General features: G+C 44.8%; 1 protein-coding gene across 2 annotated transcripts in view; it reads left to right on the top strand.

Annotated features, from left to right (window-relative positions):
- The window catches only part of DOCK2 (dedicator of cytokinesis 2), a 457,600-nt gene that overhangs the window by 159,018 nt on the left and 274,766 nt on the right, over positions 1-23,816 (top strand). For both annotated transcript variants that reach the window (XM_024981420.2, XM_024981421.2), the window contains one exon: positions 11,151-11,299. In XM_024981420.2, the coding sequence (XP_024837188.1) occupies positions 11,151-11,299 (149 nt within the window). The remainder of the gene's footprint in view (positions 1-11,150; positions 11,300-23,816) is intronic.

Here is a 23,816-nt window from a genome sequence, read left to right on the forward strand (position 1 = left end):
CAGTCGGTTGGCTTGCTGGCGGCTGTTGGTACTGTTTGCTGTGGCATCAGTGCTTAGGGCTCTGTCCACGTCTCCCGCAGCCATGATGGCAGCCTCTCCCTCCCAATAGCCAGCCCTGTCTTCCGCAGCTGGCCTCTGGCTGCAGGCCCCCTTTGCCCAGACACTGAGAACAGCCAGAGTGCCTGGGACCACCCATGCCCGATGTCTAAATACTCCAGCTGCTTCACCCCTGTGGCCCACACTGTCCCCAGAGGCCCCCTTCTGTGAGACTTGCAGCCTCCCTGGCTCCTTTCCTTCCTGGTCCCACTGCCCTGCTTCCCTTCCAGGGTCTTCTGGAACACCCCCTGATAAGTGCATCACCATCACCCAAACCTCATCTCCGAGTGTGCTTCTGGAGAGTCCAAACTAAGACAGTTATTATCTTCTTAAATAGTTTCTGATGTTCCATTAGAACATAATATCCATGAGAACAGTGCCAGTAATCATCTCTGTACATGTTTAAGGATAGAAATATATTCATGTAGAGATTACAAATTATGTTTATAACCAGTGTGACATTTTTTGGACATAAACATACATCATCTTGAAAATTCCAGCAATTACACATCAACCTACCCTTCCTGCCCTGACTATGTTTCTGAATGACAAACTCTACCTTGTTACAGGGGATCTCTACCTTGTTACAGGGGATTCACTTATAGGTTTAGTGCATTTTCATGTTTTATGTTAAATATAGAGGATAATATGACAAAAGCAATAGCTTGGTTTGGACTTCAAGTGAGTATCTAGAATAAAGTTCTGAAAGTATGTTTCTTCTTTAGGATTTACTGCCTAATTATATTTTCACCCCTCTAAGATACCCGACAAGAATGTTTACAGTTGCTGAATTCCAACATCTCTGAATTGTCTGTGTATGTTGAGCTGGGGAGACAGATTTTGGCCCTCAGGGTTCATAGAGCAGAGATGAAAGTCACAGTGGAGGCAGGCTGGAGGGAGTGAGGGATGACTCTGATGTTGTAATTAGGCCTGCTTCTGGGAAGGTAAGGAGAGTGAATCATGAGGGGCTGCTTAAGACTGTTGGGGGACAAGCCTGGTAGAGTTGTAAAGGCCTTGTAATCTGATCTGCAGTATGAAGTTGGTGGGTAGTTATTGATTTCCCAGTGGGTGGAATTACTTTTGTTCATGACACAGCAGCTAGAGGAGGGAGGCTGTGAGAACCGTTTGCTGTCAGACTAGAGCTGTGTGTGGTCGCTCTCCTGCATGCCCAGCTGATGGAACCAAGTGGCCTCTGACACCTGCAAATGCTGCCCACACCAAGCAGAAGGAAGACAGCTGAGCGGAGCTGGGCTGGCCCTGCTCAGCTCTGCAAACTGGGTAAATGCTGGGGTTCAGTTAGGGGTCTTCCCTGCTTGCTCAAAGGCTGGTGGGAGGGGACAAGAGCAGGGCAAGCCTTGACCACCTCAAGTTCCTCACAGTCCCCCAAGAGGGATGAGCTGATCTGAATTTGCCTCTCAGTCAGGAGGAACTTGACCGAAGAAGGACGAGTTTCACCTTAAAGCCTGTGAAAAATCGAACAGGATTGAAGAGTCCATTAACCTACGCAGGTGACAAAGTAAGGGGCTGGCTCTGAGTGGAGTGAAATTCCAAGTGAAGGCTGCCACAGGCAGACTGAGAAATGGGGTAACCACACTGAGGATGGGACTGAGGCCCTGATATAGATACCTCGTGTGTTTAACCTTTCTCCCCAAAGAGAGGGAGTCCTGAATGTTCTCAAGTCTCTTGATTCTGCTGGTGGAAGCGGGATGTACCTGGGATGGAAGATCAGCAAACATGTCCCTAGTAGGGCTGGAAGGGGCCAGGCTCATCTTCATATGTTCACGTGTGATGTTTCTGGCTCTTGCTCCCTCTACCTTAGCTTCACGGAGGAGTGGTCATACCTTCTTTTTTATGGGCATTGCTTTTTATCCAAAGGCCTCTGTAGACCCTCCCTCAGTTCTGAGATGAGGTGTATACAGGTCAGTATAGGACTGGTACAGAACTGTGCTTAGTCGCTCAGTCATATCTGACTTTGTGTGACCCTGTGGACTGTAGCCCACCAGGCTCCTCTGTCCATGGGGATTCTCCAGGCAAGAAGACTGCCATATCCTCCTCCAGGGGATCCTCCCAACCCACGGGTCGAACCTACTCTCCCCCATCGCAGGTGGATTCTTTACCGACTGAGCCACCAGGGAAGCCTGGTACTGAACCGGTACCTCTGAAAAGACCACAAGGGATGATGTTGTTGTTCAGTTGTTAAATTGTGTCTGACTCCTGGTGACCTCGTGGAATGTAGCCAGACAGGCTCCTCTGTCCATCATCTCCTGGAGTTTGCTCAAATTCATGTTCTTTGAGTCAGTGAGGCTATCTAACTATCTCATCCTCTGCCTTCCCCTTCTCATTTTGCCTTCAATCTTTCTCAGCATCAGGGTCTTTTCCAATGAGTTAGCCCTTCATACCAAGTCACCAAAGTATTGGAGATTCAGCTTCAGCAACAGTCCTTCCAATGAATATTCAGGGTTGATTTCCTTTAGAGTTGACTCATGTGATCTCCTTGCAGTCCGAGGGACTCCCTAGAGCCTTCCACAGCACCACAGTTCGAAAGCATCAATTCTTCGGTGCTCAGCCTTCTTCATGGACCAACTCTCTCATCCATACATGACTGGTGGAAAATCATAGCTTTGCCTATATAGTCCTGTGTTGGCAAAGTGCTGTCTCTGTGTTTTAATACACTGTCTAGGTTTGTCATAGCTTTCGTTTCAAGGAGCAAGCGTCTTTTAATTTCGTGGCTGCAGTCACCATCTGCAGTGATTTTGACTATACCTGTGCATGAGAGTTGACTCATTGGAAAAGACCCTGATGCTGGGAGGGATTGGGGGCAGGAGGAGAAGGGGACGACAGAGGATGAGATGGCTGGATGGCATCACTGACTCAATGGACGTGAGTCTGAGTGAACAATGGGAGTTGGTGATGGACAGGGAGGCCTGGCGTGCTGCGATTCATGGGGTCGCAAAGAGTCGGACACGACTGAGCGACTGAACTGAACTGAACTGTGCATGAGAGATGATGGTATACCACAACTACTGGAGACAATTTGAATTTAGAATGTGGGGCTTATTCTGTCCTCAGCTTTGGGCTTCAGCTTCATTTCTGGGATATTATAAGAATCTCATTGTTTGTCCTGTTACATAGACATGGTCACATAGTATGAGAAATGGGAAGACACAAGTCTAGCCCGGGTGCTACAGGAGCAGAGAACAGGGTTACCCCAGTCAGAGCTGGGGTGTCACAAACGTTGACATAGGGGATTTGGCAACTAAGTTAAGACCTCAGAGGCAAGGAGGAGTTGGTCAGGTGAAGATGGATGGGATAAGTACATTCTGGACAAAGAAAACAATGTGTGAAAACTGAGACGCAGGAGGGGTGGCGAGGCTATGGTGGAGTGGCATGGGAGAGGGGGCGGTGCAGGGGTGAGTGATGTCTGCCCATTGCGGGCCTTCAGCTCTGCCGAAGCGTGTGTGAAACTCACCTGCAGGCCCTCGGAGAGGCTCTACCGAAGCTCCTCAGGGAGGGGAGTCCCGTGGTCAGGTTTGAGTTTTGGGAAATTCCTGCTGCTGAGATTGGAAGAGGGGATCAATTTGGGAGACTTGGAACAGAGCATACAGGAAGTTGGCCCAGGGGTTAGATGGATTTGACTTCTCAGTGGAGAAGATGTTGGGGATGGAAGAAGAAATCAAGTCTGCTTGGTGGACTGTGTTCCTGGGTGTGTCTTTGCTCAGAGTGAGCACAGGAGAAGAAGCGGGCTCGTGGGGGGAAGACAGCAAGTTCAGATGTTTTTCTTAGGAGCATTTTCCTCTGGGGCTGCAGCTGTGGCTGTGATCACAGGTATATCTGTGGCCTGATGCACCTCAGGGTGGTTTTCCAAAATGGACAAAGGATCCATTTTGATCTTTCCATGGAGCTGATAGCGGGGAGAAGGAGACGATGAAAAAGGCCATCTTATTTGAAGTGTCCCTGAGTTGTGAAATTATTGCAAAAACATATCACACTTCAAGAGACTTATGAATTCAGTCAATGGCACCTTCTGCCAAAGGATAAAACTTTCTCTGAAAAGGAAGAATTCAGAGCCCAGAAACACTGCATTTTTGTCTCTGCAAGTTACTTTGACAAAAGAAAACTCCTTTCTGTGACAATACAGAGTTGAGTAGCTCTGCAGGTTCCTAAGTGCCTGGTCTGAATTACAATTTGAACTTGTCGTCACCTGATGACAGACCTCCAGCCTTGTTTGGGCTCAGTTTCCCAGGCTGGGTTTGCAGGTCTCTGATGCTCATTGCCCCTTCGTATAAACATTGGTTTAAGGCTCTGCAATATTTATCTTTTAAATCATTTCTGTTTGTTTGCTTCACAATCAAGTCACAATTTAGAAATACAGCTTTCTGAGGCTTTACAGACTAATATGATTTCACAGCTCCAATTACAAATGAGAAAAATTATTTCATCTCAAAACAGAGGAGCCAGACGTTTCTGAGAAATCATGGTTAATGAGAAGACAAAGTACTTTCTCTTCTTTGAGAAAGCAGGTCACACTATTAATGGCTTCCTCAGCTAAAATCTTGCTGACTCTCAGAACCAAGGGCCCTCATCTTGTGGGGATGCTGGGTTTGATAACCTGTAAAGTAGGTGACTTTCTGATTGAAAAACCACTGATTCTGTTGTGGCCTGGTCTGGAGCTCCCACAACTTCAGTGGTTCGTAAACAAGGCAAACATCCACTGTCTTTCCACCTAGCAAATATACCTTCCTTCCTGCCCCTTCCTTTCAAACTCTGTTTTATGAATCATAGAGTTTTAGATGAGGACTTAACCATCATTTTGTTAACCCTGCATCTGATACTTTGAATACCTGTTCATCATTCCTTCTCAGAAGCAGGTGCTCAGTCATGCCTGACTCTTTGCAATCCCATGGACAGAGGAGCCTGGCAGGCTGCTGTCCATGGGATTCTCCAGGCCAGAATACTGGAGTGGGTCATCGTCCCCTTCTCCAAGGGATCTTCCCAACCCAGGGATTGAACCTGGGCCTCCTGCATTGCAGGCAGATTCTTTATTATCTGAGCCACCAGGGAAGTCCTCAGGAGCAGCTAAGCTACCTACTTTTTAAATATTTCTAGGGATGGAGAACTCACTGTTGTATTTTTTCATGAGAATCTAATAATTTAGCTTCATTTTAAGTAGAATGTAAAGTCTGGTACTTCTCAAGGAGGTCTTCATTAACACCTAAAATCTTTCAACTGGCCCTTTCCCTTACACCCATATCTTTGTAAGGAGATCTGGCTGAAGTATCTCAACTAGAATACCAGCAGAATGAACTTTAAAAAATATTCTTGTTTTATTTATTTGGCGGTGCTGGGTCTTAGTGGTGGCACATGAGACCTTTAGGTGTGGCCTGTGGTATCCAGTTCCCTGACTAGGGATCGAACCAGGACCCCCTGCTTTGGGAGCGCAGAATCCTAGCCACTGGACCACCAGGGAATTCCCAGAATGAATTTCAAAGGAAAAATCTGACCTTCACTACTTTGCTGCTCTGTTTTATGGCCAATGACAGTTGCCATTCCAAGAAAGTAAAGGCATCAGTTTTTTCTTGTCTACTTAAGTCTGCCTCTTATCTCTGTTGACTTTCTTGCTGTGATGGGCATTCTCCCCCACCCAAGAATAGAGACTGGCACTTCGGGAACCTTCAATAAACGGTAGACTGACTGACTAAGTGAAGTGGAGGAATGAGTTAATTAGTTGCCTCAATAGACTAACTCTTTGTCTACCTTTACATATCTCCTTTCTGTAGATCCTGTGTGCGTGTTAGTCGCTCAGTCATGTCTGACTCTTTGCGACCCCACGAATTGTAGCCCGCCAGGTTCCTCTGCCTATAGCATTTTTCAGGCACGAATACTAGAGTGGGTTGCCTATTCCTCCTCCAAGGGATCTTCCTGACCCAGGGATCAAAACTATGTCTCCTGTACTGGTGTGCGGATTCCTTACCATGAGCCACCTGGGAATTCCCATTTACAGATGTAGAGGTTTTAAATGATTTTAAATCTTGGATCACAAATGTCTGTTGTTTTGGGCTTTAAAACATAGGTTTTTTTTATGCTTTAAACTCAAGACCATACATTTCCTTCTCCAGATCTTTCTTTAAGCTCTTGCCAAATCTTTAGTTTCAACAGAAAATAAGAATGTTGTGTCAGAGGGTAGGAATGCAGGGAGGTAGAATCCAGCGGTTTTATTCTCACTTGCCATCACTTGGACTACTGCAGTAGCATGTTCTCTGGTCTCTGCTCTTCGGCCTTTTCTTCCTCAAGCTGTTCTATATGCTACAGGGGAATGTGTGTGTGCTAAGTTGCTTCAGTCGTGTCTGACTTTTTGTGACCCCATGGACTGTAGCCCTCCAGGCTCCTCTGTCCATGGGATTCTCCAGTCAGGAGTACTGGAGTGGGTTGCCATGCCCTCCTCCAGGCATCTTCCAGCTCCAGGGATCCAACCTTCATCTCTCATGTCTCCTGCATGGACAGGCAGGTTCTTTACCACTAGTGCCACCTGGGAAGCCCACAATGACGTGAGTCACCTTAAAAACAATTATTCTTATGACTCCCTTTGCCTAGAGAACTGTGGAAGAACAAGGTTTTCATTGTTTTAAATTTCCTTTATTGCAATCTCTTTTTATTTTACAAGCAAAATAAGCTTTTCAAACAGGAAGACTTTATAATCCTTGCCTAATGTAATAAAAGAACAGTTCTTCTGGTGGGGTTTAATTATGACAACATCAGTGAAGAGAGTTAATTTTCATGAAGCTGGTGAGGCCCATCTGCCAAAGACAAAGAGTTTGCAACTTCAAATGAACTCAGTTTTACCTATAACATCGTTCTTTTATTTTTAAAGAAGATTTCTAACCTGGATATTGATAGCAAAGAAAGGTTGCTGTTTGATTCTTGTTGCTTATAATGACAATTAGGTTTTGATCTGCATTCAGACTTGGACACTAGGTAAATGCCGTCTTGGATCAATGATACCCCATTTCTGTGGACCTTTATGTATGTGTTTATTGGCTGTGCCTCGTGACATGTGGGATCTTAGTTCCTTATCCACAGATGAAACCTGTACCCCTGCTCTGGTAGTGCAGATTCTTAACTGCTGGACCACCAAGAAAGTCCCAATATAACAAGCATTCTTACACACACAATTTCCTGCAAAAACAAAAAATTTCAAAGTTACAAGTTAACATCTTTTAGAAGGTAACGAATTGTTAAGTAAACATTGCAGGAAATTTCTTTAGCCATTTTAATAAAGAGACTTGGACAAAATTTCAACTTTATGGTGACAAGATATGGGATAAGCAAAGATTTAACTTAAATTTTATGGTAATTAGTATGTAGATATTATACAGTCTTTTTTCTTATCTCTCTCAACAAAGGATAATGGCTAACTCAACACCTTGTATTCTCAAAAGTCCTTAGGCCAACCATTTCTTAAGTCCAAATAAAATACCATTAACCTGTAACCCTTGATTACATCTATAGTACTGAACAAAGCTGAGTCAAAATTTTGTTGCCTATAATTTTCTTTTTCCATAGAACTATAACCTATGCCTACCACTGAATTTAAGAATTTTCTTTTTCAATATTATCTTCTATTATTCTAGGACTTCCCTGGTGGCTCAGGTGGTAAAGAATTGGCCTGTAATGCAGGAGTCCTGGGCTCCATCCCTGGGTCCAGAAGATCCCCTGGAGAAGGGAATGGCTACCCACTCCAGTGTTCTTGCCTGTAGAATTCCACGGACAGAGGATCCTGGCAAGCCATAGTCTATGCAGTTGCTAAAGTTGGGCACAACTGAGTGACTAACACAAACTACAACTTTATGCCAACCATTGAATTTAAGAATTTTCCTTTTCAGTATTATCTCCTATTAGTCTACTTCCAAGAGACTGTTCTCCTTACCCAGGTCCATGTACTCTATTATTTATTTTTAAAAATTTTATTGAAGCATAGTTGATTTACAATGTTGTGCCAATCTCTGCTGTACAGCAAAGTGATTCCATTATATACATGTATTCTTTTTATTCTATTATGGGTTATCATGAGATATCGAATATAGTTCCTGTGCTTTATAGTAGAACTTTGTTGTTTATCTGTCCTGTATATAATAGTTTATTCAACACATCTGCTGCTGCTGCGTCGCTTCAGTCGTGTCCGACTCTGTGCTACACAACCACAAGTCTGTTCTCTCTGTCTGTGTTTTGTGGATACGTTCATTTGTGCTGTATTTTAGATTCCACTTGTAAATGATGTCATACGGTGTTTGCCTTTTTCTGTCCGACTGACTTCAGTCAGTATGATACTCTCTAGTTGCATCCATGTTGCTACAAATAGCACTATTTTCTCCTTTTATATGTTTGAGTAATATTCCATTGTATGTATGTACCATATCTTGGTCCATGTACTCTAAATCACTCTCTGTTCTCTAAATCTCCACTCTGTCAAAGGCAATATTATTTACTCACCAGTGACCATTTCAAATGACACCTCTTTTATTCATTCCACCAAGATTTACTGAATAGCTACTAAGATCCAGATACTGTGTTGGACACTTGAGATTTAATTTGGCTGTCACAAAGCTTACACTTTGGTTGGATGAATGGGCGTTAATTACGCTGGTTAGAATTTAATTACAAACTGATTTTGGTGCTCTGAGGGAAGGGATGTGATTCTGTCAGAGCCTATGAAGCTTCTATGCACCTTCCAGCCATAGATTATTTCTCTCTTCTGAAGCCCTCATGGCATTTAATAATTCTGCCAGTTGAAATCTTTGGCTGTGAGCAACATAAACCTATTCTAGTAAATTTAAGTAAAAATAAGTGCATTTGGATAATAAGGAGTAGTTCAAGAATAAGAGGAAAAGCTGGGGAACCAGTCTTCAGAGAGAGGAGACTCAGAGTAGCCCTGGGAGAGGAGGCAGCATCTGCCAATGGGCAGCCTTCCCGGGGCGCTCCTGTGCAGACAGGTGAGCTCGCGGAGAGATAATACCCTATGTCTTGTGGCTAAGAGCACAGGCTCTGCAGTCAGACAGGGGCCACCACCTACTATGTGCGCAGACTGGGGCATGTCCTCTGTTTCCTCATCAGCTCAAGGGGAGAAATGACAGTATCTATCTGCCTCCTATAGGCACTGGGAACATTAATGGAAGTAATTCTTGCAAGACACTTAAAATGCACCTGGCACATTGTAAGCACTCAGTATATTAGCAGTGTCAGCAATTACTGTTTTTAAATTTTCCTCGAGGTTCAAATCAAGGGGATATCCTAAATAGGGTCCCTTGCTCCTTGGAAGAAAAGCTATGACCAACCTAAACAACATATTAAAAAGCAGAGACATTACTTTGCCAACAAAGGTCCATCTAGTCAAAGCTATGATTTTTCCAGTAGTCATGGATGGATGTGAGAGTTGGACTATAAAGAAAGCCGAGCACCAAAGAATTGATGCATTTGAACTGTGGTGTTGGAGAAGACTCTTGAGAGTCCCTTGAACTGCAAGGAGATCCGATCAGTAAATCCTAAAGGAAATCAGTCCTGAATATTCATTGGAAGGACTGATGCTGAAGCTGAAACTCCAATACTTTGGCCACTTGATGCGAAGAACTGACTCATTGGGAAAGACCCTGATACTAGGAAAGATTGAAGGCAGGAGGAGAAGGGGATGACAGAGGATGAGATGGTTGGGTGTCATCACCAACTCGATGGACACGAGTTTGAGTAAACTCCAGGAGTTGGTGATGGACAGGGAGGCCTGGCGTGCTGCAGTCCATGGGGTCGCAAAGTCAGACATGACTGAGCGACTGAACTGAACTGAACTGAACCTGACCCTTGTCCAGAGGAAGGCAGGGAGCCTTGTGACAATATCTCTTGGATCATATTCCATCGCAGATTGGCTCCCCAGGGTGAGACCAGGATGCTGTGCCAGAAGAAGGTGTGGACCCTGGGCTGACAGAACGAGAGATGGTGTCTCCTTCCCCCTGCCTTTACCTGACTCTGTCTGCTGCCTTTGCTCTTTGCATTGTTGCTGACTCCTCCTGTCAGGTTTTAAGTGTCTAATGGGTGAGAACCATGTATTATCCCTGTACATCCAGAAATACAGCTCCTTCCACATCAGAGATGTTCAACTCTTATTTGCTGTATTGAATTAAAATAAAATTGTTGCGTATGAGTCACGTATTAGTGCTAGAAGCATCTAGGTGGGGATGACTTGAAATGTTTTTGAATTTTTCAGTTCCCTCAAGGTTTGCTGGTTTTAAAAGAAATATAGAAAGAAAGCTGCATAGGATTTCAGAACCTTCCAGATATTTCCTGAGACAGCAGTGCCAAGAGAGTTACCCTTCTTTGCAAAGGTTTTAATTTATTTAAAATGAAAGCCATGGTGCATAAGGAAGTGGGAAGTAATTCATTTTTTTTTTTTACTATTTATGCTAGTGAAAAATGTCTATCAATAGTGGTATGACAAATGAACAAATATATCCATACTGTAAAACAGCTGCGAAAACTTAATGTTGATCCCTCTATATGATAACATAGAAAGAGCTCCAAAAACCACTGGTGACTAAAACAAGTACAGAACAATATGTACAGTGTAGTCCTCTTTTATAAAAAGGAAACAAAACAAAAACGATGCTATGTTTTATACTGATACATGCATACGTAAAACATAAAAAAATGGTCTTGAAGGATTATCGTCATAGTGTGATGTGGTTTACTTAAATGCAAAGCCGAATCAAAAAGACGCTGCATATTTTATACCAGTATACACCCACATATACACACATACGTTTTTATATGTATACACACATGTGTGGAATACAATAACGGGTTGGTTGCTTCTTGAGAGTGGGTGTTGGGAGAAGAGCCAGAATTGTAAATAATTTTCTAAGAAAATGGTAACCTAATTTCTAACATTCACCTTTTTACAAGAAGGATATATTCATGAATTGTCTCTGTAATGAAACATTATCTAGAAAAGAAAGAAAGGAAGCTAAAACAAACCAACGAGCTCATATGCCTCTGAACTGCCTTCATTCCAGAATGCCGGGACATTCTGCTTCCTGTCATTACCAAGGAGCTGAAGGAGCTCCTGGAGCAGAAGGACGATATGCAACACCAGGTCCAGGAGAAGAAGTACTGTGTCGAATTGCTCAACAGCATTTTGGAAGTCCTCAGCTGTCAGGACGCGGTGAGTCTTCGTGATGATGTAGATGTCCTGAACTCAGACTAGCGCTCAGTTGATTAAGTTCTAAAATATTGATGCTGATGAATAGCAGTTGAAGTCTAAAGATAAAAGTTAATGGCTTGCTCAGCGGGCTTATTTTTCCAGTGACTAACTCCCCATCTGTTAAAGACGGCTTGGGGACTAGAGCTGAGCGTGTAGCATTTTGTCACCGTATTTCTTGTTGAATAGGCCTTCTTAGGGTGTAGGTATGGACATATTGCAGACTTTTTAGATGAATTGTTCATTTATTAAAGCCCTGACTTGTAGGGGTGGAAATGAGGAAAATTTGCTATGCCTACATAGCCAAGAAAACTCACTTCCCTGCTTTCTGGGCTGATTTTCCTTGGTTTTCCTTCCTTGGTTACCTCCCACAGTGGTGAGATGGTGAAGACTCTTTATGGATGAACAGAATGCTCAGGCCTAGATCCTAGAGGTAGGCTGAGGAGTAAGGTGGTGCTAGGGAGGTGGCCAGTGTATACTGCTTGACATCATTCAGAGGCTAGGCAAGCCTGAGCCCAAACGGAAAGTCTTGGTGGGAGTAAGTAGAGGGCTTCCAAAGGGCAGAGTCTGCAGAAGACAATGAGGAAGATGGAGTGTGATAACAGTAAAGACCAAGAAGCAGTGATTAAACACAGGACTAGAATTCTTGAGACTTGAAGATGGGGATAAACATTCTTGGTTGACTCAGGTTCGTCTGCAACCTTACTTCATCCCTGAATAACGTCCAGGAGTGTCTGTCCCCAGATGGGCTGCTCTCAGAGCCAGGTAGACCCAGACAGCCAGTAAGTCTTCCCTGAGTGTTCATGTGACCATCCTCTCTCCTCCCTTCAGATTCACTGAGAAGGGCTTTCTAGATGAATTGGATCTGTGATTGACTATATGAGAAAACTGCGAAACAGTATTTTTTCCTGCGCATATGCAATAGTGAACCATTATTATCAGTTTCCTAGTATGTCTCTCTTCTGTCGTGTCTTTTCCACTTTTACCATCCTGGTTGTTTTTTCTTATCTCATTTCTAGGTGAATGAGGCACGTAGCCAGCTTCATTCATTCATTCATTCGTACATACGATGTACTAGGTATATGCCAGGCACATGGCACACAAAGGCATATCTTTTTTCCTAAGAAAATACCTATAAATACATAAAGAAAAAGTGACAATATAATACAGTGACTAAAATCTAGATGCATCCTAGGAACTGGAGCTACACAGACTCTGTGCGTGTGTGTGTGTGTAAACGTTTTTTCAAGGAAGCGTTCTCAAGAGAAGGAAAGCTTCAACTTCACTATTCAGAAGTGAATAATTAAATAATGATCACCAATGGTACTTTATTTGCTATTCCGTAAGTACTTGCTAAATGCAGTCCAAGCCTTCTTTCTTCACACATTGATCACTGCTAAAGATTATCATTCTCATTTTACGAATGGAAACCTGAAATTCACAGACTTAAAGTTCAAGGCCAGACAGCAGATAAATAGAAGGCTGAAAATTCGAACCCAGTTTGTCAGACTCCAAAGTCTGCATAATTATAGACCCTGAGGATACGAAAGCATGGTCTTTTCCCTCTTGTCTTTTCCTATCCTGTCTTTTTTGTGGGGAGAGTGAGTATAATGCCCCAAAGCTTGGGTACCTCTAATTCACTCTATGAGAATGTTATGATGACGGGGTTGTTTTCATCAGCATGTTTTCACTAGCCAGCTGTTGAACTGGTTCCAGTCTTTGCTATTTGATCTTTAAAAAGAATTTAGGGAATGTTTGCTCTTACTCTCACAATGTAAAAAGCATAACGATTGGCACACTATATCTCCAGAAATTTCCCAGAGAATAGGGCTTCTTCCTCTTGAAAAAAAGTTTCCAGTGTTTCTTATATAGTAGTGCTCAGGTCCCTTTTCATAGGGAAAAATTCCAGATACTTGGGCTTACGCTAGGGTACCCCCGTTTGTGGACACACTTATCACGTGTTCTGCCAATTTCCTGATTTGGGTAAAGGGGTGGCCCCAGTTCACAAATCAGTTGTTAAGCAGCAATGCTAGGCTCTGCCTGAGCCAGGGGAGTGGGCCCCTGGAATTCTATCCTGACAAGTTGTCATCATTTTGTCCACTAGGTAACCCTGGACACTGGTGACAAGGGGCTGCTGTCTCACACATCCCAAGTGCTTGGGGCTTCAAAGCCAACGAGTGTGTGGGAGGCCCAGGGCCCCCGTGGGGCTTGTGGCAGCTGGCCTTGAGGTGTGTGGGAGGCGGAGTGCCACTCTCCAGGGCCTCTGAGTGTGTGGGTTTGGTAATGACTTCTGAACCCGGGACTAACCCACCTCTTTCCCAGGATGAGCAGCTGTCTTTGCTGGTGAGTGGGTGAATAGTATTGCTACCACTGGGTTTGGTACAGTGTTGGCACCATGTGCGAGCTTCACGTCTAACTTCTCCAGCTCATGAAGATAGGAATCTCTCCTTCCTCTTCTCAAAAACGTTGTCTTCCATGAAGAAGATCCATTCAGTAACCATTATTAGTTTGAGTTAAACCAAAAATCAGAAGTCCCAAAGTATCTAATCTAAATCTCTCTTGTTCCAGGCTATGGAAGCTCTCACCTCTGGCTACATGTTGCCTGACAGGAGAAGCTTTTTATAAAGTAGTTGTGCCCAGGTTCCAGTTGACTGGCGTTGGCCAGAGTGTCGCAATAGCATGCTCATGGGGTGGTGATAATAGGCAGCAGGGTGGAGGACCACAGCTTTAATGCAAAAGATCTTAGACATGAGTGTACATCCCAGTGACCTGGAGGAGCTGTGACAACAGGGTTCTGATCGTTAGTTTTGGAGGATGGGGCTGATCTCGGGTCGCCTCAGCCTGCAGCGGCTTGAAGCAGGTTTTAGTTCTGAGCCAGAGGGTGACGGAGAAGGTGATGGCACCCCACTCCAGTACTCTTGCCAGGAAAATCCCATGGACAGAGGAGCCTGGTAGGCTGCAGTTCATGGGGTCGCTAAGAGTCGGACATGACTGAGCGTCTTCACTTTCACTTTTCACTTTCATGCATTGGAGAAGGAGATGGCAACCCACTCCAGTGTTCTTGCCTGGAGAATCCCAGGGACGGGGGAGCCTGGTGGGCTGCTGTCTATGGGGTCGCACAGAGTCAGACACAACTGAAGTGACTTAGCAGCAGCAGCAGCAGAGGGTGAGGTTGGTCCATGGCAGTGAGAGTTCTGAATCCTAGCCACTAGGCCAGTGGCCAGTGACAAGGCCCTGGTCCTTTGGCTTTGCAGAAAAGAATTCCCACAAAGACAGAAAGTAGTGAAACAAGTAAAGTGTTTATTAGGAGGAAAGGAATATAGTCCATGTGGATAGATGCAGGCAGACCCACGGAGAGGGTCACTCCCTTGTGGTGTTTAAAATCACTTACATGGGGAATTTCTTCCAGGTTTCCTTTGGTCAGTCATTTTGATTTGCCGGGTTCTGAGTCCTTATTTGGCTTGTCTCAGGGTGCTCTCGTGTGTGTGTGTGTGTCTGTGCGGGTGCGCATCTCTCAGCCGAGATGGATTCCAGCGAAGAGGCCTATTGGTAGCTTAGCACCACTCTTCTTTTGACCCCCAGGAACTCTCTATTGGGAAGGTCTCCTTGACTTTGAGGATGAGAAATATGAGGCCTCTTCTCTGGCAGGGCCCAGCCTCAGCTCTTGATTGTTGTTGTCCTGTTGTTGTTGTTGTTTAGTTGTTCACTTGTGTCCAGTGCTTTGTGATTCTGTGGACTGTAGCCCGCCAGGCCACCAGTCTCCTCTGTCCACGGAATTTCCCAGGCAAGAATCCTGGAGTGGGTTGCCATTTCCTTCTCCAAGGGATCTTCCTGACCCAGCGATGGAAACCTGTGTCTCCTGCCTTGGCAGGCAGATTCTTAACCACTGAGCCGTCAGGGAAGCCCTGCCCTCCCCTCCCTCGATTGTCCTGCTGTTGATATTTTGGAGTTTGTGTCTGCAGGGAATGGGCTCCAGTTGCTCACTTGGTGGAGGTGGGAGGCATCTGCCTCCTGCTTCAAGGCCTGATTGTTTATTTTTCTAACAAATGCCCAGATGATATGGATACTGCTGGCCCAAGGACTACACTATATGGGCCACTGCTCTAATGTGACCTAATTTTTTTCATCTTCACTATTCACCAGTAATGGAAGAACAGTTGGGCTCATCCTCAGTTCTTTACCTTCTTAATTGAAGAGCCCTTTCCAGTCTATAAACCATCTCCTCTTCCAATATGGCATTTAATAAACCATAGAATGGCAGTCTTCAAACACAGTCATTTGTGCTCATCAACTCATTTTTATGTGGTAGTGGGGACATGGCCTGTGTGAAGATCTGACTTTGAAAATCCAAACCATCAGATGTGCTTTTGGTTTCTTCAGGCGCCAACTTCTCAAAGTTGGAAATTTCAAAGAAAAAAACTGAGAAAGACTCCTAGAGTAAATGCCCTGGATTTTTCTTCTGGTTGCTTGGATCCTCTGTGTTGATAACAACATAGCCATCTATTTTTAAACTGACTTTCTCTTGGCACCATGGAATAGCCTGTCTCTCCATCTCAAGCATGGGCTATACCTACCTCCTGAACCATTGCCAAGGGACAGAGCCACATGTGGAAATTTAGTAATTACAGTGCAGGTTGCCGAGCTTCCTTTTTGGGGGACCTTGTGTGTTTGAGGAATGGGAAAGAATGCTTGTCTTCAATAGGTTGTCATTATTTGTGTGATTACAGCCCAGCACAGCTGGCCTGGCATGAGGAAGCTATGTTTTCCTATTACTACCTTCTTCACTGTAACCCTGGGTGGCTTATGATTCAGGAAGGTTTGTCTGCCTAAGCTTAGGTCTTGAGATATATATATATATATATATATATATATATATATATATATATATATATATTTTTTTTTTTTTTTTTTTAAATTCATGTTTGGCTGTGCTGGGTCTTCGTCGCATGCAGGCTTTCTGAAGGTGCGGCAGGCGTGTTCTGCTCTTACTTTAATATGCGCACGTCTCTTTGCAGTGGCTTCTCTTTGCAGAGCACAGGCTCTAGGGTGCACAGACTCAGCAGTTGCAGCAAGTGGGCTCAGTAGCTGGGGCACATGAGCTTAGCTGTCCCATGGCATGTGGGATCTTCCCAGGCCAGGGGTCAAACCCGTGTTTGCAACGTTGGCCGGCAGATGGACCAGTGTGGAAGCCCCTTGCTGTTTCCTAATGGCCCTGTTCCGTCCCCTCACTCAGCTTGCTTGAGTTGCACTTTAACCTAGGAGAGGCACAGGCTCAGGTGAGGGGAAAGGCCTGACTTCTGCCTTAAGTCCCGTATTAACTCCTTTCCTCCCCCCTCACCTGAGCAAGTTTAGTTGTCAACTTAAGTTACTTTGAAAGATGGTTTCAAACTGGCTTTGTCCTATGCTTTGCTGGCTGCCAAGTAACTCATAACATTCAATCTTGTGCCAGACCTGGAGGGAGTTGGCTTCCTCCCCGCCCACCACTAAATCAGGCTTTTTATTTGTATGTTTCATTTCTCTGACAGACAGGAGAGTCGTCACGTTGTACCCTGCATAGTGATCACAAAGTGGGTAAAGATGACTCCTGATTCTGAAGAGGGGATCGTGTTGGGTATATCTGCATCATGAAGGTAGAGAACCTGCAGAATCAGCTTGAAAACAAAACAAAAACAAAGCCTTTTGAGCCCATTGACTAAACCTGAGGAGTTTTACCAAGGCCCTCTGATACTCATGATTGGTTTGGGGTTTATGCTATCTTTATTCATCAACTTAGACACTGGTAGAGAGGGTTTTTGCTCATGCTTGAACAAAACATGTTTTTTGTTCTATTCCTATTCCTGTTGTTTTTATGTAAGTAAAAATCCCAAACTCCTTTTAGGTTCAGCTCGGGTGATAATTCCTGTCTGCAATCTCACTTCCGTGTCCTCCCTACACCCCTCATCCTAAGGTGGGTTTGAGGACTTGCTTCTCTGTGTTCATGGCCATGTGTTCAGACAGACACGACAGCACTGACTGCTGTGTTCCGCTTTCTGCTGTGTCTCCTGCCAGGCTCAGAGCACCGAAGCTCAGAGAGCAAGCCTCACTCCCGCCACCTCGCAGAGCTTACCCTTCCAGCCTTGCCTCTTGCTGATTCCACTCTGACTCTCCAGCCTCCTCTCCGTTAAAGTTCTTTGAGTGCCTCAAGTGCCCACACTGTCTCTCTCCTGGGCTGCTGCGTGCTGTCTGCATTGTCAGAGTGCACCGCCTCCTCTCTTTGCCTAGCTAAATCCTACCTAATGTTCAGAAGCCAGATGAAATGTCACTTTCCCTGGAAAGTGTTCTCTAACCCTCCTCCACAGTCCTCTCTAATGGTCCATGGAGCTCACACCAGGGTTATCATCCTCTGTGGACCCATCTGTCTTGTAACCGGGAGTGCCCTGCTCTGCCGTGTAGCCCTCCCCTTCCCCTTGCACATCCTGTGTGAAGCCTGGCTATCTGTTAAAGGAATGGAGAAGTGCATGAATATGACTTCTCCACATCAGGGGCAGAGCCTGAGTTCTCCATCGGGTCTTCCACTCTGAGTGCTGAGAAGGTATGCTCCTTCCTCTTTTTGTCTTCCTTGGTAGCTCAGCTGGTAAGGGATCTGCCTTCAAGGCAAGACACCCTGGTTTGACTCCTGGGTCAGGAAGATCCACTGGAGAAGGAATAAGCTACCCATTCCAATATTCTTGGGCTTCTCTGATGGCTTAGCTGGTAAAGAATCCTCCTGCAATGCGGGAGACTTGGGTTTGATATCTGGGTTGGGGAGATCCCCTGGAGAAGGGAAAGGCTACCCACTCCAGTATTCTTGCCTGGAGAATCCCATGGATATATAGTCAATGGGGTCACAAAAAGTCAGACACGACAAAGCAACTTTTACTTTGGATATCAAGTGCAGAGGTTGAATTAATCACATAGTTTATGACACATTTTCCTCATCGGTCTTTGCAAGGCCCTCTCTGGTTTCAGGTATATGTGTGTGTTTTTACCTTTGTCCTTATCTCTTGCTTCCACTCCCCTACCTTCCCTACCTGCTTCAGTCAGTTCAGCTACTATGTCGAATACACATGTGTAAATTTGGGTGCGTGTATTTTAAAACACACAAACACATCCACTCACCCTCATATCCCTTCCTTACAGAGGAGCTGATATTGACTGCAAAAGAGCATTAGCCAATTCAGTCCTGTGAAGGCCCCCTGGGTGGGGAGGGCCTGAGGTGGGCACAGGGAGTCTTCTGTCCAGGGGTGTTCTTGGTCTAGTGCTGCCTGGACCTTCCACGTGTGATACAAGCAGGCCCTGCCCCCTGTGCTTGGCTGTCTTCCTCTGAAATTCTGGGCTCCTGTGAATCCCAGGCAGCCTGCCTGATGCAGGCTGGCAGAGAGGCTGATGCTGCCTCTTTGCATTATCAATTAGCTCCCAGGATCAATACCACTCTGCAGAAGCAGCAGGGTTTTCTTCTAACCTCTCTGCTCCCTCATATATCACATGAAAGGCAGGAAGACAAGACTTGCTGAAATTCTTTTGTCTGTGAGGCATTCCAAACAGAACAGCCAATTAAGCTCTGAACTTAAAGTTGAAATAGATGGGGATCCTATACTTCCGCTATGTCTAAGGCCATTTTTTATTTACCTATTGCTCTTCCTGTGCATCTGTGGTATTAAATGTCCTCTTCCTAGGCCAGCAGAATGGCACGGTAGCATCATGGACAGTGACATGTGAGACACTGTCTTTCTGGGTGCCCTTCAACCTGCAAAGTGCTTTCTCATACATCACGGTTGTTCTGTTTCTGGCCACCACATGGCAAGGTCAGTTTTATTATCCCCATTCTACTGGCGTAGAGTGGGAAGCTTGGTGACATTCCTAACTAAGGTCAAAGAGTTAGTAAAAGGCAGAGTCGGCAGGGACTCACCCCATCTCACTCCACAGTCAGCCTTTCACACATCACTGCATCTTCCGTGACTTCACTGACACACTACCTCTTAACACTTTACGAGCATCATTTCCCTGGTGGAGGTAAGAGCACGAGCTTTGGAGTTAGGCTGCATTCATGCATCCATCCCACAAACAACAGAAAGAACCGTGTGTGCTACCCCGCATGCTGAAGCTATAGGAGTGAGCAGAGCTGGGGTGTGTGCTCACTCTGCTTCTGATTATCTGGGGAACCCTGGAAGTCAAATAATCTCCTGGTAAAAATAGGCTTGCTGTGTCCCTGGGTAGGTGTGCCAGGATTACAAGAACATCTGTGAAAGCATGCAGCGTTTTACTTGGTGGATAATCTCTACTGGATCCGTATGGCTTTGCTTCTTCCTTCACTAGTTCCCTTCCCTCCTAAGCTCTTTCCACTGTTCCGGGGTGCTTCTGAAACATCCCTATAATTCTTTTAAGAACGGTTAAGGGCCAAGTGATCTCCTGGGAGAATGGCAAACAGGTCCCAGGCTTAGGGAGCATTCGGTGCACCGTCAGCACTGAAGGCAGACCGCAAGCGGCCCTGGCAGCAGCCAGATGTTTTGGAGCCCTCGCAGGCATCGAGGGGGCCTGGCCAAGGAGCGCAGGTGCTGCTGCTGGAGCAGAGCCATCACCTGCGGGCACCCGGCCCTCACCAGGGCTCCTGCAGGGCCTGGAGAGGGCATCAGCCTGCGCCTCAGGGCTCCTCTGGGGTCCTCCAGAACTATGGGCTCGTGATAGCCGCCGTATGGCACGGTGTGCTGGAGCTGGCTTGCACCGGCTCATGGGAACCAAGTGTTAAAGGTTTAGGAAGTTTTTGAGCTATTTGTTAAAATAACAGCCATCGTTAAAATTTTATATAAATATCTACAACTAATAAATGATATTGAAGTCAAAGGTAATAAATATATGTTCAGGAGTATCACTTCCTAATTATCTTACCATACTTTATTCTTATCTATGAGCTTGAGGTTATTTACATCTGTTGTGTCTGTATGGTAGAAATGCATACAGATATTTAATGTTATAGATGTTAATATTTAATGCTCTGCTGCAGCCCGTTTCTTCCCAATTCTGTGTTTAGCAGAGTCATTATTGGTAGCTTGAAATCAACCATGAAGGAAGTACTCATTCCAGAAAATTGACAAATGCTTAATATCCAGACTTTTATTTTTTCTCTTCTTGGAGAGACAATTGATAAACATTTACCAGCATACCACTGTCTGGGATTCAAAGAAATTTCAAAGAAAATTCAAAGAAATGAAAAAACCCCAAGGGTTCAGGGGAGCTGCCTGTGTGCCTTCTCTTTTCGCCAGCGATCCTGGATCTGCTGTGTCTAAAGGTTCTCATGAGACTGGCCAATGAAAGGATGCTCCAGGGATGTCACAATTCAAAGACAAACTAAACACCCAACCTAGAACAGAGATAAAGAAATTTGTTTCATTTCCCATGGCAATTCTCATTGATTAGCAATGACTTCTTTCCTTGTAGCATGCGGAATTTTGAGGGCCTGTGTGGGCCAGTGAGGATGAGAGCCCAGATGCCTGCATAGGTGGTGGATGGGGATGAAGGCTTGAGTGCCATTCCCAAACCAGACGTCTAAGCCACACAGCTGTGGGAAAGGCACGTTTGACAGGGAGGTTACTGTCTTTCAATGCAGTCGTTTTTGGCCTTTGGGTCTTAAATAAGGTTTAAAGATTATAAAAAGCTCTCTTTTGATTAGGCAAGCCTTTCGGTTATCATTGTTACAAGGAAGAACCACCAATGGATGCTAAAGGTGATGGGCAAAAGCCTGATGAGAAACAGAATATTTGTATAGTCTCAGGGTATCCTCCCAAAACATCTGCCTACCAATAACACACGGAAAGACAGTAGGTTCACAGTGTGGGAACCTGACAGGCACCCCCGTAGCCAGGTGGTGAAAGGGAGCATCTCCAGGAAGGACACATCAGCAGCCTGTGCCTCCCGAGAAGCTGTACTGAGAAGGACACAGCACTGCTCTCCTAGAGAGTCCTGTCAGGAACATACAACCAGCCTCATAATGAGAAAGCTTTCAACAAGCCCCAGCAGGGGCTGTTCTACAAAACAGCAGATGATTACTCTTCAGAACTTAAGGCCATGAAAGATGGGGAAGTACCAAGGCACTGTCACAGATTGGTGGGGATTTAGGAGATGTGACAACTGAATTCGAAGTAGGATCCTGAATTAGGTCATGAACCAGAAAATGGACCCGAGAAGGAAAACTGGCAAAATTAGAATAGAACTGTTCTGTTAGAGAAGACTCTTGAGAATTCCTTGGATGGCAAGGAGATCCAACCAGTCCATCCTAAAGGAGATCAGTCCTGCATGTTCATTGGAAGGACTGATGTTAAAGCTGCAACTCCAATATTCTGGCCACCTCATGCGAAGAGCTGACTCATTGAAAAAGACCTTGATGTTGGGAAAGATTGAGGGCAGGAGGAGAAGAGGACAACAGAGGATGAGATGATTGGATGACATCACTGACTCGGTGGACATGAGTTTGGGTAAACTCTGGGAGTTTACCGGGGAGGTCTGGTTGTGCTGCGGTTCATGGGGTCGTAAAGAGTTGGACATGACTGAGTGACTGAACTGGTAATTAGTTAATAATACTGTACTGACACAAATGTTGTGCTTTGATAATTATGCCCTGATTACGCTACCATTAAGATGTTAACATTAAGGGAGGCTGGATGAAGGGTACATAGGAATTTTCTTTACTGTTTTTGCAACTTTTATGTAGGCCTAACATTATTTTTCTTAATAAGCTTACTTTGAAGTGTTTCAGGAAGGATGCTCACTTCCAAAGAATGCATTTTGAGGGTGAGCAGTTTCCCAAAGGACACCTGTTCCAGTGTGAAGGGCTGCTGATACATAAGGGGTTTTCTGTGCTTTTTTCAGTCAAAAATGACAAATCTCACAGACAAATGACCAGCCTTACTAGAGGATTCCACTCTGTTAAATGCCCCAATCTGTCTGGAGGTGATTGGAACCTCCTACTAAGTGAGTTATTGGGTAATTACTTGACTCAGTCATATCAGCATGCATTAACCGAGGATGAAGCTGTGGGGACTGAGAATATGGAGGAGTCTTGCAGCCTGTCCTGGTCACAAGGACCTTGCACGTGACAGCACCGACCAGGGTTGTTTGTTAGCCTTATCCATGTGGTAATTCCTAGGCCAGTGTTTGGCACCTGAATGTCACCTGATCTTTGCTTGGCAAGTTTAGCAAGTGGATGGCTTGGCATAACTTACTAGATGGTCTTTGGGTCATTTATTGTCAGGGGAGCCACCTGGAAAATTAGTAGACAGTTTTTGTTGACAGTTGACTAGAACTCAGCACCAACTAGAAATAATTCTCAAGGAGTTCTTCAATATTCCTCTATTTGCCATGACCAAAGTCTAAAAGAGTTTGTTGGTGTTCAGTCACTGAGTCGTGTCCAAATCTGTGCCCTGGTAGGCTTCAGCGTGCCAGGCTCCTCTCTCCTTCACTATTTCCTGCAGTTTGCTCAAAATTCATGTCCATCAATTCAGTGATCCCATCCAACCATCTCATCCTCTGTTGCCCCCTTCTCCTTTTGCCATCAATCTTTCCCAGCATCAGTGTCTTTTCCAAAGAGATGGTTCTTCACATCATGTGACCAAAGTATTAGAACTTCAGCTACAGTCCTTTCAATGAATATTCAGGGTTGATTTCCTTTAGGATTCACTGGTTCGATGTCCTTACTGTCCAAGGGACTCTCAAGAGTCTTCTCTAGCACCACAATTTGAAAGCATCAATTCTTTGGCACTCAGCCTTCTTTATGGACCAACTTTCACATCCTTACATGACCAACTACTGAAAAAATCCTAGCTTTGACTATACAGTCCTTTGTCAGCAAAGTGATATCTCCGCTTTTTAATGTGCTGTCTAGGTTTTGTCATAGCTTTCTTGCCAAGAAGCAAGCCTCTTTTAATTTCATGGCCACAGTCATGGTCTGCAGTGATTTTGGAGCCCAAGAAAATAAAATCTGTCACTGCTTCCACTTTTTCTATTTGCCATGAAGGGATGGAACTGGTTGCCATGATCTTAGTTTTTTTAATGTTGAGTTTCAGGTCAGCTTTTTCACTATCCTCTTTCACCCTTATCAAGAGGCTCTTTAGTTCCTCTTCACCTTCTGCCATTAGAGTGGTATTATCAGCATATCTGAGGTTGTTACTTCTCCTGGCAGTCTTGATTCCAGCTTGTGACTCAACCAGTCCAGTGTTTCACATGATGTACTCTGCACATAAATTAAATAAGCAAGGTAACAATATAAAGCCTTGACGTACTCCTTTCCCAATTTGGAACCAGTCTATTGTTCCATGTCAAGTTCAAACTGTTGCTTTTTGACTTGCATACAACTTTCTCAGGAGGCAGGTAAGGTGGTCTGGTAGTCCCACCTCTTTAAGAATTCTCCAGTTTGTTGTGATCCACACAGTCAAAGGCTTTAGCATAGTCAATAAAGCAGAAATAGATGTTT

Source organism: Bos taurus, chromosome 20, assembly GCF_002263795.3.
Source record: "Bos taurus isolate L1 Dominette 01449 registration number 42190680 breed Hereford chromosome 20, ARS-UCD2.0, whole genome shotgun sequence".
NCBI lineage: Eukaryota > Metazoa > Chordata > Mammalia > Artiodactyla > Bovidae > Bos > Bos taurus.